This window comes from Salmo salar, chromosome ssa08, assembly GCF_905237065.1.
Source record: "Salmo salar chromosome ssa08, Ssal_v3.1, whole genome shotgun sequence".
NCBI lineage: Eukaryota > Metazoa > Chordata > Actinopteri > Salmoniformes > Salmonidae > Salmo > Salmo salar.
The window spans coordinates 21,861,131-21,874,402 of record NC_059449.1 but is presented as its reverse complement, the minus strand read 5'-3'; the positions used below and the strand labels follow the sequence as shown (position 1 = coordinate 21,874,402).

At 41.9% G+C, this 13,272-nt stretch overlaps 1 protein-coding gene across 1 annotated transcript; it reads left to right on the top strand.

Annotated features, from left to right (window-relative positions):
• Positions 1–53: 53 nt before the first annotated feature.
• Positions 54–12,459, top strand: LOC106610499 (sal-like protein 1). Its single transcript, XM_014209879.2, has 4 exons — positions 54–1,153; positions 10,276–10,412; positions 10,754–10,850; positions 11,098–12,459. Exons 1-4 carry the CDS (start codon positions 880–882, stop codon positions 12,309–12,311), a joined length of 1,722 nt encoding a protein of 573 aa, XP_014065354.2. The 5' UTR covers positions 54–879; the 3' UTR covers positions 12,312–12,459.
• The last annotated feature ends 813 nt before the right edge of the window (positions 12,460–13,272 follow it).

Genomic DNA, 13,272 nt, shown 5'->3' with positions numbered 1-13,272 from the left:
CAAAGGTTTTGTTCAAATAAATACATTTTATCTCCAGAGAGGAGCGTAGTGTAGATTGTCCCACTACCAGATCCGTAGGTTTGTTTCCGGAAGTGCTATTGTTTTTTGCGAATGACTTTAGCAAAGATCTGTTATAACTAGACCAAGATAGACACAGCCTGTTGTTTCCAATGGGAACAAATTAGTCATAGTGGTCAGAACAAGGAAAGAGGTGGGCAGAGTCAATCACGAACTAGCGAGATCCTATTGGCGCGTTCTAGCATTCATCTGCATATTTCCGTTATTTCCCCCTCCTCGCCCTGACGCTCCTTCTACACAACGTGATTTTTAAAATCTTTCGCACATGGTACACTCTGTTCATAACAGATAATCGTTTGGGGAACAGAAAACTGTTTTGAGATCAAATGTTTAATCGACGAGCAAAATGTCGTTCCATATTTTCCCACTGCCGGCCAGTAGACTTCCTGTCACTACCATATTTGGTAGTCCGTGGAAAGGCTAAGCGGATGCTTACATTTTATACATCCGGTGAAATATATGTCTCATTGTTCTGTCTGTGATTTTAGTGTTGGTTCTGTAACTATCAAACGTTAATTACCTAACTGCCATAAGCTTGCGTTCTCTCAATGCCTATGGTATTTCTTTGTTCGAATATCCTCATACAGTAAATGCTACTTCTTATATCTAGAAAGTATTACAATTGTTATTAGGACCGTCATTGAGAGAGAGACAACGTCCAACAGTAGCTAGCCTGCTAACGTTAGCTAGCTAGCTTCCTAGCATTTTTCTGTGCTGGATCGTAACACTGATCCACCTGAACAACAGTAACTAAATGTTACGAACTCTTAACTGTAGCTAGCTACACATAGACAGTTTGCCATGATGTCTGAAGCCATCGTAACCTTCCAGTCTCAGCTCTCCGGGGTCATGGAGACGGTATTCAAGGCTGCTATGTACGAGATCACCAGGCTGGTGGAGGATAGCTTCCTCAAGGAGGTGTCCCGGAGCCGGGAGCAGGTCGAGTCACTGAAGAAACGGCTGCAGTGTTCGGAGAGCAGACGCAGGGATAGGGACAAAGAGAGAGGCCGGAGGGGGAAGTGTGCCGACTGTGGGAGAGCTGCCGAGGAGAGAAGCTCTGGAACCTCACAGACAGGTGAAATGAGAGACATCAAAACACATACCTACAATGAGTGTACAAAACATTAGGAACACCTGCTCTTTCCATGATAGACTAAGCAGGTGAAAGCTATTTCCCCAAATTAATGTCACTTGTTAAATCCACTTTAATAAGTGTAGATGAAGGGGGTGAGACAGGTTAAATATGGATTTGTAAGCCTTGAGACATGGATTGTGTAGGACAAAATATTTAAGTGCCTTTGATGGGTATGGTAGTCGGTGCTAGGCACTCTGGGTTTTTCATGCTAAACAGTTTCCCGTGTGTATCAAGAATGGTCCACCCCCCAAAGGATATCCAGCTCACTTCACACAACTGTGGGAAGCAGTCAACATGGACCAGCATCCCTGTGGAACGCTTTCAACACCTTGTAGAGTCCATGCCCCGACAAATGAATGCTGTTCTATGGGCGAAAGGGGGTTGCAAATCAATATTAGCAAGGTGTTCCTAATGTTTTGTACACTATTTTATTTATATATATATATATATAACACACAGTACCAGTCAAAAGTTTGGACACACCTACTCATTTAAGGGTTTTCTTTATTTATTTTACTATGTCACTTTCTCCAGAGTCCATAGAATAGGTAAGGCCTCTGGAAATAGGCCATGGGCTATTATTGCATGTTTTGACAAAATTAAGCAAAAGGAAATGACGAAGAACATAAGCAGAGAACTCAGAAACACTGATTTTGGAATGAATGATCACTTCCCCACCGAGATCAATAAAAGGAGGAAAAAAACTATATCCCATCAAGGAAAAACGTTGCCTGAATCAACGAGTCTCCATGGTGATGGATAAACTTTATATCAACGGGCAATTGTATCGGGACTCTAGAGTAACTCCCTGGCTCTTTTAAATTTTATGTTCAAATTTGAGTCTGTTTGTTGTAGTGTATCATGACAACTTCAACTATAACGAATACATGCTCTATTGATCTTCACTTGACAAGGGAAGGGTTGCATATAGCTCAGGTTAATGTATGTAGCCTTCCTAACAAAATACATGAGGTTTTTAACTTGGTCAAGATAAATAATATTCATATTTTGGCCTTGACTGAAATGCATTTAGATGCATCTGTAAATGATGGGCAAATTAATATTCATGGATATAGTCTACTTAGAAGGGACAGGAATAGGAATGGTGGGGGTGTAGCACTGTACATTCAGAATCATATACCTTTTAAGAGGAGGGATGACCTTAATGTATGTCAAGTAGAGGCACTATGGGCTCAGGTACATCTGCCTCACCAGGCAGCTATATTGGTGGGATGTGTGTATAGACCTCCTAGCTCTAAGGTGTCCTATTTGGATGACTTATGTACTGGGTTTGACAAGGCCACAGATAGCAACAGAGATGGATTTATCTTGGGTGATTTTAATATAAATTGGAAGGATCACAATAATTCGAATAGAACAAAATTGATGAGATATGCTGAGAACTGGGGTTTGAAACAAATGGTTAATGATACTACTAGATCATCAATTAAGTTGGGTCATCGTTCAGACACATGCATTGATCTGATTTTCTGTAATATACCATCGCAATGCTTAAAAGCCAGATCAATGCCAGTGGGCTGGACAGACCATAATATTGTGACCATAACCATGAACACCAAGGTTCCAAAGAAACCCCCTAGGATTGTGGTCAAGAGAAATTTTAAAACATTTAATTATGAGCTATTTCTAAATGATTTGGCTGCTGTACCCTGGGAGATGATTTATGTAGAGGATGATTTAAATCACGCTACAGAATGTTTTATTGATTTGCTCACTGAGGTAATGGACCATCATGCCCCAGTAAGAAAGAGTACAGTTGGTACTCTTCCATCTCCATGGATTGATGATGAACTGGGTGAGGCTTTTTCTCAAAGAAATATGTTAAAAGTCTTAGCAGCCAAATCAAAATCAGAAATTGATGAACAGAATTATAGAACATTGCGTAATTATGTAGTTAAATTGAATCGAAGGGGGAAAAAAACATTTTTCAACAATGCTTTTATTGATTGTAAAAATGATTCTAAAAAGGTATGGAATACAGTTAAGGGTTTACTTGGTACATCTATCTCATCATGCCCATCTAGTGTGGAGGTTGACAGGAGAATAATAACAAAACTAGTTGATATTGCCAATCATTTTGCAGAATTTTTCACAAAGAAAATTAATTTACTGAGCAACAATGTAAACATACATTCTTCCAAACAAGCTATTGTCCAATGGATTGATGATCATATTATGAGCAACAAGATCTGCTCTTTTAGTCTGCAAACGGTGTCAGTAGAGGAGGTGTTAAACCTTTTGAAGTCATTACCTGATGGGAAATCTACAGGTTATGATCTAATGGACAATTTTTTGCTTCGCTGTGCTGCTCCCCAGATTGCAGTTCCACTGAGATACATATTTAATTGGTCACTGGAAAAGGGGATGTTTGCAAATGTATGGAAGCATGCTAAACTGTGTCCTATTCTGAAAGACTGCAAAGAACCCGCTACTCCTGCCAATAGTCGACCAATTAGTCTACTCCCTACACTCAGTAAGATATTAGACAAATATGGGAGTACATGGAAAATAATGATCTAATTACAGCCAATCAGCATGCTTATCGCAAAAATCATTCCACTACCACTGCATTGGTTGACATGACTGACCAGTGGCTCAATGCTATGGATAATGGCAAGTTTGTGGGGGTACTATTTTTAGATTTCAGTGCAGCATTTGATTTAGTGGATCATGAAATAATTTTGACAAAATTAATGCATTATGGTTTTAAGGAGGTAGCATTGAATTGGATACAGTCATATCTAACTGACAGGAAACAGTCCACCTATATCAATGGTTCATTTTCTTCCCCTCATGCTTTAAACTGTGGAATACCGCAGGGCAGCTGCCTTGGGCCACTTCTTTATTTAATATATACCAACGACCTTTCCTATGCCCTAGCTGAAGCTCAAGCTACTATATTTGCAGATGATACTACAATTTATGCAGCAGGACAATCGGTTCAACAGGTACAGCAAGCTTTACAAGGAGATTTGGAGAATATTAGGGAGTGGGTTTGCCAGAATAAAGTTGTTTTAAACACCAAGAAAACCAAAGTTATGTTTGTCTGTTCCAGTAGGAGAAGGCCAAAACAGCATGGGATACAATTAAGTATGGGAGGAGTACAAATTGAAGAAGTGGCAGAAACCAAACTATTAGGAGTGCAGCTAGACAACTGCTTATCATGGTCATCTCAAATAACTAATCTATGTAAAAAAATGATTAAAACATCATGTATAATCAGAAGGATAGCTAAATATTTACCAGGAAAAATTCTTAAGCAAATAACACAAGCTTTAATTGAGAGTCAAGTGAACTACTGTTCTGTGGTCTGGGGAAATGCATCATCAAGTGAAGTTAGGAGGCTGCAGATTGCATAGAACAAAGCAGCAAGGATTGTTTTACGGTGGAGATATGGTTTTTCTGTTGCAGTCATACGCAATGTTCTTGGTTGGTCATCAATCGTCAAGATAATTGAAAAAAAACATGCTTATTTTATTTCATAATATACATCATTTAAAACGGCCAAGTACAATTCACAACGGTAATCAGTTGGTAAGAGACAGACATTCCGTAAATACTAGGAATAGATTGTCCACCATCTATGCGTTATCCAGACAGAAAAGAGAAATAGGCAAAAGAACATTTCGATTTAGAGCAATAAAGAAATGGAATAAATTAACTGAGCAAACCAGAAACCTTTCAATATACAAATGTAAACATTATTTTAAAACATTTTAAATATAATACACAGAAATGTTGTGGGATTACAGTAGATGAAGAATCCATATTTTTTAGATTGATTATTTATTGGTTTATTACGTTAGTATATTATGTATGTTTGTAATAGTGTGTTATATGTGAAAATGTGTTCGTATATAAATTGTATTTTAATATTTAAGGACTCTTGGAAGATTAGTCCAAATGGGGACTAAAAGAGATCCAAATCAAATTTTCAACATTTTAGAATGATAGTGAAGACATCAAAACTATGAAATAATACATATGGAATCATGTAGTAACCAAAAAAGTGTTAAACAAATCTAAAAATATTTTATATTTGAGATTCTTCAATGTAGTCACCCTATGCCTTGATGACAGCTATGCACACTCTTGGCATTCTCTCAACCAGCTTCTCCTGGAATGCTTTTCCAACAGTCTTGAAGGAGTTCCCACGTGTGGTGAGCACTTGTTGGCTGCTTTACCTTCACTACGGTCCAACTCATCCCAAACCATCGAAATTGGGTTGAGGTCGGGTGATTGTGTAGTCCAGGTTATCAGATGCAGCACTCCATCACTCTCCTTCTCGGTCAAATAGCCCTTTCTAAATAAATCACAGACAGTGTCACCAGCAAAGCACCATCATACCACCACCTCTGTGCTTCACGGTGGGAAGCACACATGCGGAGATCATCCGTTCACCTACACTGCATCTCACAAAGACACTGCGGTTGGAACCAAAACTCTCAAATTTGGATTCATCGGACCGAAGGACAGATTTCCACCGGTCTAATGTCCATTGCTCGTGTTTCTTTGCCCAAGCAAGTCTCTTCTTATTATTGGTGGCCTTTAGTACTGTTTATTTTGTTGCAATTTGACCATGAATTCGCAGACGAATAGGTAAACCACCGCTACCCTCCGTATTATTGGCCAACATGCAATCATTTGAAAACAAACTGGACGATCTACGATTAAGACTATCCTACCAACGGGACATTAAAAACTGTAATATCTTATGTTTCAAGGAGACATGGCTGAACGACGACACAGATAATTTAGAGCTGACTGGCTTCTCCGTGCATCGGCAGGACGGAGCAGCTACGTCTGGTAAGATGAGGGGCGGGGGGTGTGTGTCTATTTGTCAACTGCTGGTGCGCGATGTCTAATTTTAACCTCTCTAGGGTAGTGGGCAGTATTTGCACGGCCGGATAAAAAATGTACCCGATTTAATCTGGTTATTACTACTGCCCAGAAACTAGAATATGCATATAATTGTTTGATTTGGATAGAAATCACCCTAAAGTTTCTAAAACTGTTTGAATGGTGTCTGTGAGTATAACAGAACTCATAAGGCAGGCAAAAACCTGAGAAGATTCCTTACAGGAAGTGCTCTCTCTGACCATTTCTTGGCCTTCTACACTCTCTTTATAGAAAACTGAGGATCTCTGCTGTAACGTGACACTTCCTACGGCTCCCATAGGCTCTCAGAAGGCGGCAGAACGTTGAATGATGACTTTGCAGCCCATTGCTGAAAAACAGTAGCGCATTTGGTAAGTGGTCGATCAGAGAACAATGAGACTGGTGCGCGCGTGCACGAGAAGAGTCCATTTTAGATTTTTAGTCTTTCAACGAAAACAGGGTTTCCCGGTCGGAATATTATCGCTTTTTTACGAGAAAAATCGCATAAAAATTGATTTTAAACAGCGGTTGACATGCTTCGAAGTACGGTAATGGAATATTTAGAATTTTTTGGTCACGAAACGCGCCGGGCGCGTCACCCTTCGGATAGTGTCTTGAACGCACGAACAAAACAGAGGATATTTGAACATAACTATGGATTATTTTGAACCAAACCAACATTTGTTATTGAAGTAGAAGTCCTGGGAGTGCATTCTGACAAAGAACAGCAAAGGTAATCCAATTTTTCTTATAGTAAATCGGAGTTTGGTGAGTGCCAAACTTGGTGGGTGTCAAAATAGCTAGCCCGTGATGGCGAGCTATCTACTCAGAATATTGCAAAATGTGCTTTTGCCGAAAAGCTATTTTAAAATCAGACATAGCGATTGCATAAAGGAGTTCTGTATCTATAATTCTTAAAATAATTTATGTTTTTTTGTGAACGTTTATCGTGAGTAATTTAGTAAATTCACCGGAAGTTTGCGGTGGATATGCTAGTTCTGAACGTCACATGCTAATGTAAAAAGCTGGTTTTTGATATAAATATGAACTTGATTGAACAAAACATGCATGTATTGTATAACATAATGTCCTAGTAGTGTCATCTGATGAAGATCATCAAAGGTTAGTGCTGCATTTAGCTGTGGTTTGGGTTTATGTGACATTATATGCTAGCTTGAAAAATGGGTGTCTGATTATTTGTGGCTGGGTACTCTGCTGACATAATCTAATGTTTTTCTTTCGTTGTAAAGCCTTTTTGAAATTGGACAGTGTGGTTAGATTAACGAGAGTCTTGTCTTTAAAATGGTGTAAAATAGTTATATGTTTGAGAAATTGAAGTAATAGCATTTCTAAGGTATTTGAATATCGCACCACGGGATTCCACTGGCTGTTGAGTAGGTGGGACGATTTCGTCCCACATACCCTAGAGAGGTTAAAGAAGTCTCGAGGTATTTCTCGACATAGGTAGAATACCTCATGATAAGCTGTATACCACATTATCTACCAAGAAAGTTCTGATCTATATTATTTGTTGCCATCTATTTAGCTGTATAAGGCCATAAGCAAACAAGACAATGCTCACCCAGAAGCAGCGCTCCTAGTGGCCGGGGACTTTAATGCAGGCAAACTTAAATCTGTTTTACATCATTTCTACCAGCATGTCACATGTGCAAGCAGAGGGAAATAAACTCTAGACCACCTTTACTCCACACACAGAGACACATACAAAGCTCTCCCTCCATTTGGCAAATCTGACCATAATTTTATCCTCCTGATTCCTGCTTACAAGCAAAAACGAAAGCAGGAAGTACCAGTGACTTGCTCAATACGAAATGGTCAGATGACAAGGATGCTAAGCTACAGGACTGTTTTGCTAGCAAAGAGTGGAATATGTTCCAGGATTCATCCAATGGCATTGAGGAGTATACCACCTCAGTCACTGGCTTCATCAATAAGTGCATCGACGACGTCGTCCCCACAGTAACCGTACATACACTCCCCAACCAGATTACAGGAAACATCCGCACCAAGCTTAAGGCAAGAGCTGCCTCTTTCAAGGAGTGGGACACTAATCCGGATGCTTATAAGAAATCCCGCTATGCCCTCAGACAAACCATGAAACAGGCAAAGCGTCAATACAGAACTATGATTGAATCCTACTACACCGGCTCTGACGCTCGTCGGATGTGGCAAGGCTTGAAAAATATTACGGACTACAAAGGGAAACCCAGCCGTGAGCTAAATGCCTTTTTGCTCGCTTCGAGGCAAGCAACACTGAAGCATTTATGAGAGCACCAGCTGTTCCGGACGACTGTGTGATCACGCTCTCTGTAGCTGATGTGAGCAAGACCTTTAAACAGGTCAACATTCACAAACTCGCTGGGCCAGACGGATTACCAGGACGTGTACTCAAAGCATGCGCCGACCAACTGGCAAGTATCTTGACTGACACTTTCAACCTCTCCCTGACTGAGTCTGTAATACCTACATGTTTCAAACAGACCACCATAGTCCCTGTGCCCAACAAAGGGAAGGTAACTTGCATAAATGATTATCGTCCCGTAGCACTCAAGTCTGTAGCCATGAAGTGCTTTGAAAGGCTGGTCATGGCTCACATCAACACCATCATGCCTGAAACCCTAGACCCACTCCAATTTTGCATACCACCCCAGCAGATCCACAGATGATGCAGTCACACTCCACACTGCCTTTTCCCACCTGGACAAAAGGAACACCTACGTGAGAATGCTGTTCATTGACTACAGCTCAGCGTTCAATGCCATACTGCCCACAAAGCTCATCACTAATCTAAGGACCCTGGGACTAAACACCTCCCCCTGCAACAGGATCCTGGACTTCCTGACGGAGTTGTGGTAGTTTACCTACTCGTCGGCGAATTCATGGTCGAATTGCCGCAAAGGAACCACTACTAAAGGACACCAATAATAAGAAGACTTGCTTGGGCCAAGAAACACAAGTAATGGACATGGAAATCTGTCCTTTGGTCTGATGAGTCCAAATGTTAGATTTTTAGTTCCAACCGCAGTGTTGGTGAACGGATGATCTCCGCATATGTGGTTCTATGCATGGTAGAGGTGTTGTGATGTGTGGGGGTGCGTTACTGGTGAGTCTGGGATTTATTTAGAATTCAAGGCACACTTAACCAGGGTGGCTACCGCCGCATCCTGCAGCGATATGCCATCCCATCTGGTTTGCGCTTAGTGGGACTGTCATTTGTTTTTCAACAGGACAATGACCCAATGCACCTCCAGCCTGTGTAAGGGCTATTTGACCAAGGAGAGTGATGGAGTGCTGCATCAGATGGCCTGGACTCCACAATCACCCGACCTCAACCTAATTGAGATGGTTTGGGATGAGTTGGTCCGCAGAGTGAACGAAAAGAAGCCAACAAGTGCTCAGCATATGTGGGAACTCCTTCAAGACTGTTGGAAAAGCATTCCAGGTGAAGCTGGTTGAGAGAATGCCAAGAGTGTGCAAAGCTGTCATCAAGGCAAAGGGTGGCTACTTTGAATAATCTCAAATATAAAATATATTTTGATTTGTTTAACACTTTTATGGGGGTTACATGATTCCATATGTGTTGTTTCATAGTTTTGATGTATTCACTATTATTCTACAATGTAGAAAATATTAAAAAAAAAAATAAAGAAAAACCCTTGAATGAGTAGATGTGTCTAAACTTTTGACTGGTACTGTTACATACATACATACATACATACATACATACATACATACATACAATCAGTGGAGGCTGCTGAGGGATGGAAGGCTCATAATAATGGCTGGATCGGAGCAAATGATATGACATCAAACTCATGGAAACCATGTGTTTGAAGTATTTGATACCATTCCATTGATTCTGCTCCAGCCATTAATATGAGCCCGTCCTCCCCAATTAAGGTGCCACCAACCTCCTGTGATAAATACAGAATCACTCTGAAGTGGGGCTACTGTAATGTGTACCTTCCATACTTTAGTGATCAGACAGTATTGGTTTAAGAAAATAGTCAAAGTCATGGGTGGTGGTGGCATCTTAATAAGATGTTTCCTTTCCTTCATCTTATGTGAGGAGACTCCATTATCCACAATGTTACATTCCTTTTACTCCAAATGAAATGTTCTCTTTGTTTACCTGTGGCCAGGTGTGGAGAGGGGGCGTGGCCTGAAGCAGGAGAAGGTACCAGGGGAGGAGTGGAGCAGCTGTGGGGGCGTGGCCAGGGAAACAACCTTCAATGATCTGGAGGAGGCTGAGGCCACCAGCCCTAGGAGAACCTCTGAGGTAGGTAGGGGATTGACTAATCACCTGCGGTGGGTGTGGTGTTATAGAATGTTCAGGTGGAAATATATTGTATATAACAGATTGTCACAAAGAATAGGGCAGCCATTTTCAAACCTCCTCCTCATATTTGAACTGTTCCAGAACTAGCCCACTTGATTCAACTTGTCAACGAATCCTCAAGCCCTTCACTACTTGAATCAAGTATGCTAGTTCAGGGCTACGACAAAGTTGTGAGATGTCTGGGGGTCCCCGAGGAGAATTCTGAATAGAAAACCATCATGTCAGCTCTATTCAGTCACTGTCAGTTTATCCATTATTTAGTCAATCATTTGCTATTCCAGTCCACAGAGGTCGCAGGTCAGAAGCTGGATATCCTGCTGAAAGAGGAGCCTCTCCACAACACTGAGCTGCGGGAGAGATGGGGCGTCTGCCTGGATGGTGAGTTGAGGAGTTTACCACAAATATAACACAGACAATTGCCTACTTTTTTATGATGATGAGAATGATAACAAGAGTAACTTATAGTATGCTGTGTCATTTCAAATGTATTCATTATTACACATGTAAAGTCAACTTGAAGCTGTAAGTAGACATTTAACATTACAGTTACTCTACTACTGTTTCTAGTAATTCTAATGTCTTAAATATTAATGCTACTAATAACTCATGTCCCCTGTGTTTTCAGGGGCCGATGGTTCAGACGCCTCGGGGAGTTTCAGTGAGCAGGAGCTGCAGCAATGCCAGGGTGACTGGGGGTCTGGTCTAGACCAGGATCCTGAACCATCGGGTCCCGAGGGAGACTCAGGAGACCCCAGCCAACCTCTTTACCGCTCCCGTTACGGCATGGAGGAACTGGGGGTCGGCTTTGAGAAGTCTGGTTACGGCAGTGGTGATAGTGGAGGCCATCTTCTAGACATGGAAGGGCTGGATAGGCTTCCTGGTTCTCCGTCTCGTCTGGGGGCGCTGAGCTATGGAGCTGTGGGTCACTACCAGGTGAACCTGGGAGGGTCTGAGGGGGGAGACCATCACCATCGCTCCCACATGCCTGGCCCCCATCGGAGCCGGAGGGAGCAGGTGGGGTCGCCAACGCCATCCCCCCACCCGGAGGTGGGAGACCGGAACTGCCTGTTGATTAACGAGGAGGGGTACCTGCAGGACTCCAGTGTCTTGTACCCTGAACACGGTGTCGCAGAGTCGGGTAACAGAGCTGGCCACAGGGGGCTAACCTTCATACACTCTGGAAGCTCAGCCCACAACAACAACACAGAGAGCCTGTATGGTGCCGCTGAAGACTTTGGACACTCTTTAAACCTCAGAGATCGTTCACAAGAGCAGGTTACAGGAGGAGTGGGGAGGCATCATGCCTGCAATCAATGTACAATGACCTTCCCAGACTCTAGTTCCCTCAAGGCCCACAAGCAGAAACACAAAATGGGGAGAGGGTCGAGTACAGGGTTAGGGTCTGGGCCTCTGTACTCCTGCACCCAGTGCGGTAAGACCTTCACCCAGGCCTGCAACCTCAAGGTCCACCAGCGGGTCCACCAGGCCAAGGGACTCCACCTCTGCAGCCATTGCGGCAAGGGCTTCACCTCCTTCTCCGACCTGAAGAGGCACAAGTGCAGCCAGACGACAGACAAGCCCTACTGCTGCTCCATCTGTGGGAACAAGTTCAGTCGGCTCTGGAACCTGAAGGTGCATCAGCGTATTCACACGCAGGAGAAACCCCACTGCTGCACTATGTGTGACAAGAGCTTCACGCGGGCAGACATTTTGAAAGTGCACCTGCGCACCCACACTGGGGAGAGACCGTACTGCTGTTCTGTGTGTGGACTCAGCTTCAAACGACTGGCACATCTGAAATCACACCAGCGCAAACACAGGCCGAGTCTCCTGGACTGAATTTTTTATTGATACATTTTTTTGTTATAAAGCAGACACTCTTACAATTGCTACATTATTCTTCGGACAGCTAGTTTTATTATTTTATTTGACATTGAGAACATTGATGTGATCAGTTGTTTATTAATAAAGACTTTGAAAATATGAACATGTTTTCTGTGATCTATTCTTACCACTTTGCCCAGTCATATTCAAGGTTGGAACTACTTTTCTATGAGTTCTGATCCTTCTGGCCTTGATTTTCATTTTTATAACATATACAGTATTTCACTTTTTAATATGTATAGTATTTCCTAGGTGTTGTCCAATGACTCCTGTAACCCTCTTCAAATCAGGTTTGATTGGAAAATGCTGTTTTAAAGAGGACATGCATTATTATATCTTTGTACTCCCTGACGACGGCCATGCAGCCGAAACACGTCGGAGTTTGTAATCTTTCTTATCATTTAACATGCCGTACAAATAAAGGCATTTCAATTAATTATATTCAGAGTGCCTTGGTCCTCCTTTCTTTTTGATGAAAATATGAATGGTAGGACATCTGTGTGTTGGTTAAGAATTCAGCGCCATACATGGACTGTTTATGAATTGTCTGTCAAAATGATCATGCCAACCGAACAAACATTTGAATATGGGGCATTCATGTGCTCGTGGGAAGTCGTAAGTCTGCCATGATTGTGTTCAAGTGCATTTAAAGTCTAACCAATTATTCAACCAATAAGATTTTAGCTAGCTGGATTGCGAGCTAACATTGCTAATAATACAGTTAGCTTGTGACGTGTTGATAGGATGGTTCAACATAAACAACAAAAGAATACTTAACCAATCAACAATAATATAATATAGTCCTGTCAGAGCCAACGGTCTCAGTTTGAAACCTTAGTCCTACCAGAACCTTTGGTTGAGAGTGTGAGTCCTTAAATGGAAGTCCTCATCCAAATAAATGTTTGTAACCCAAAGG

Excerpts from the sequence above, each read along its gene's own strand:
- LOC106610499 (XM_014209879.2), top strand. The coding sequence starts at position 880 with ATGATGTCTGAAGCCATCGTAACCTTCCAGTCTCAGCTCTCCGGGGTC. Across the intron at positions 1,154-10,275 it reads CTCTGGAACCTCACAGACAG|GTGTGGAGAGGGGGCGTGGC; the intron begins GTGAAATGAGAG and ends ACCTGTGGCCAG. Across the intron at positions 10,413-10,753 it reads GCCCTAGGAGAACCTCTGAG|TCCACAGAGGTCGCAGGTCA; the intron begins GTAGGTAGGGGA and ends TTGCTATTCCAG.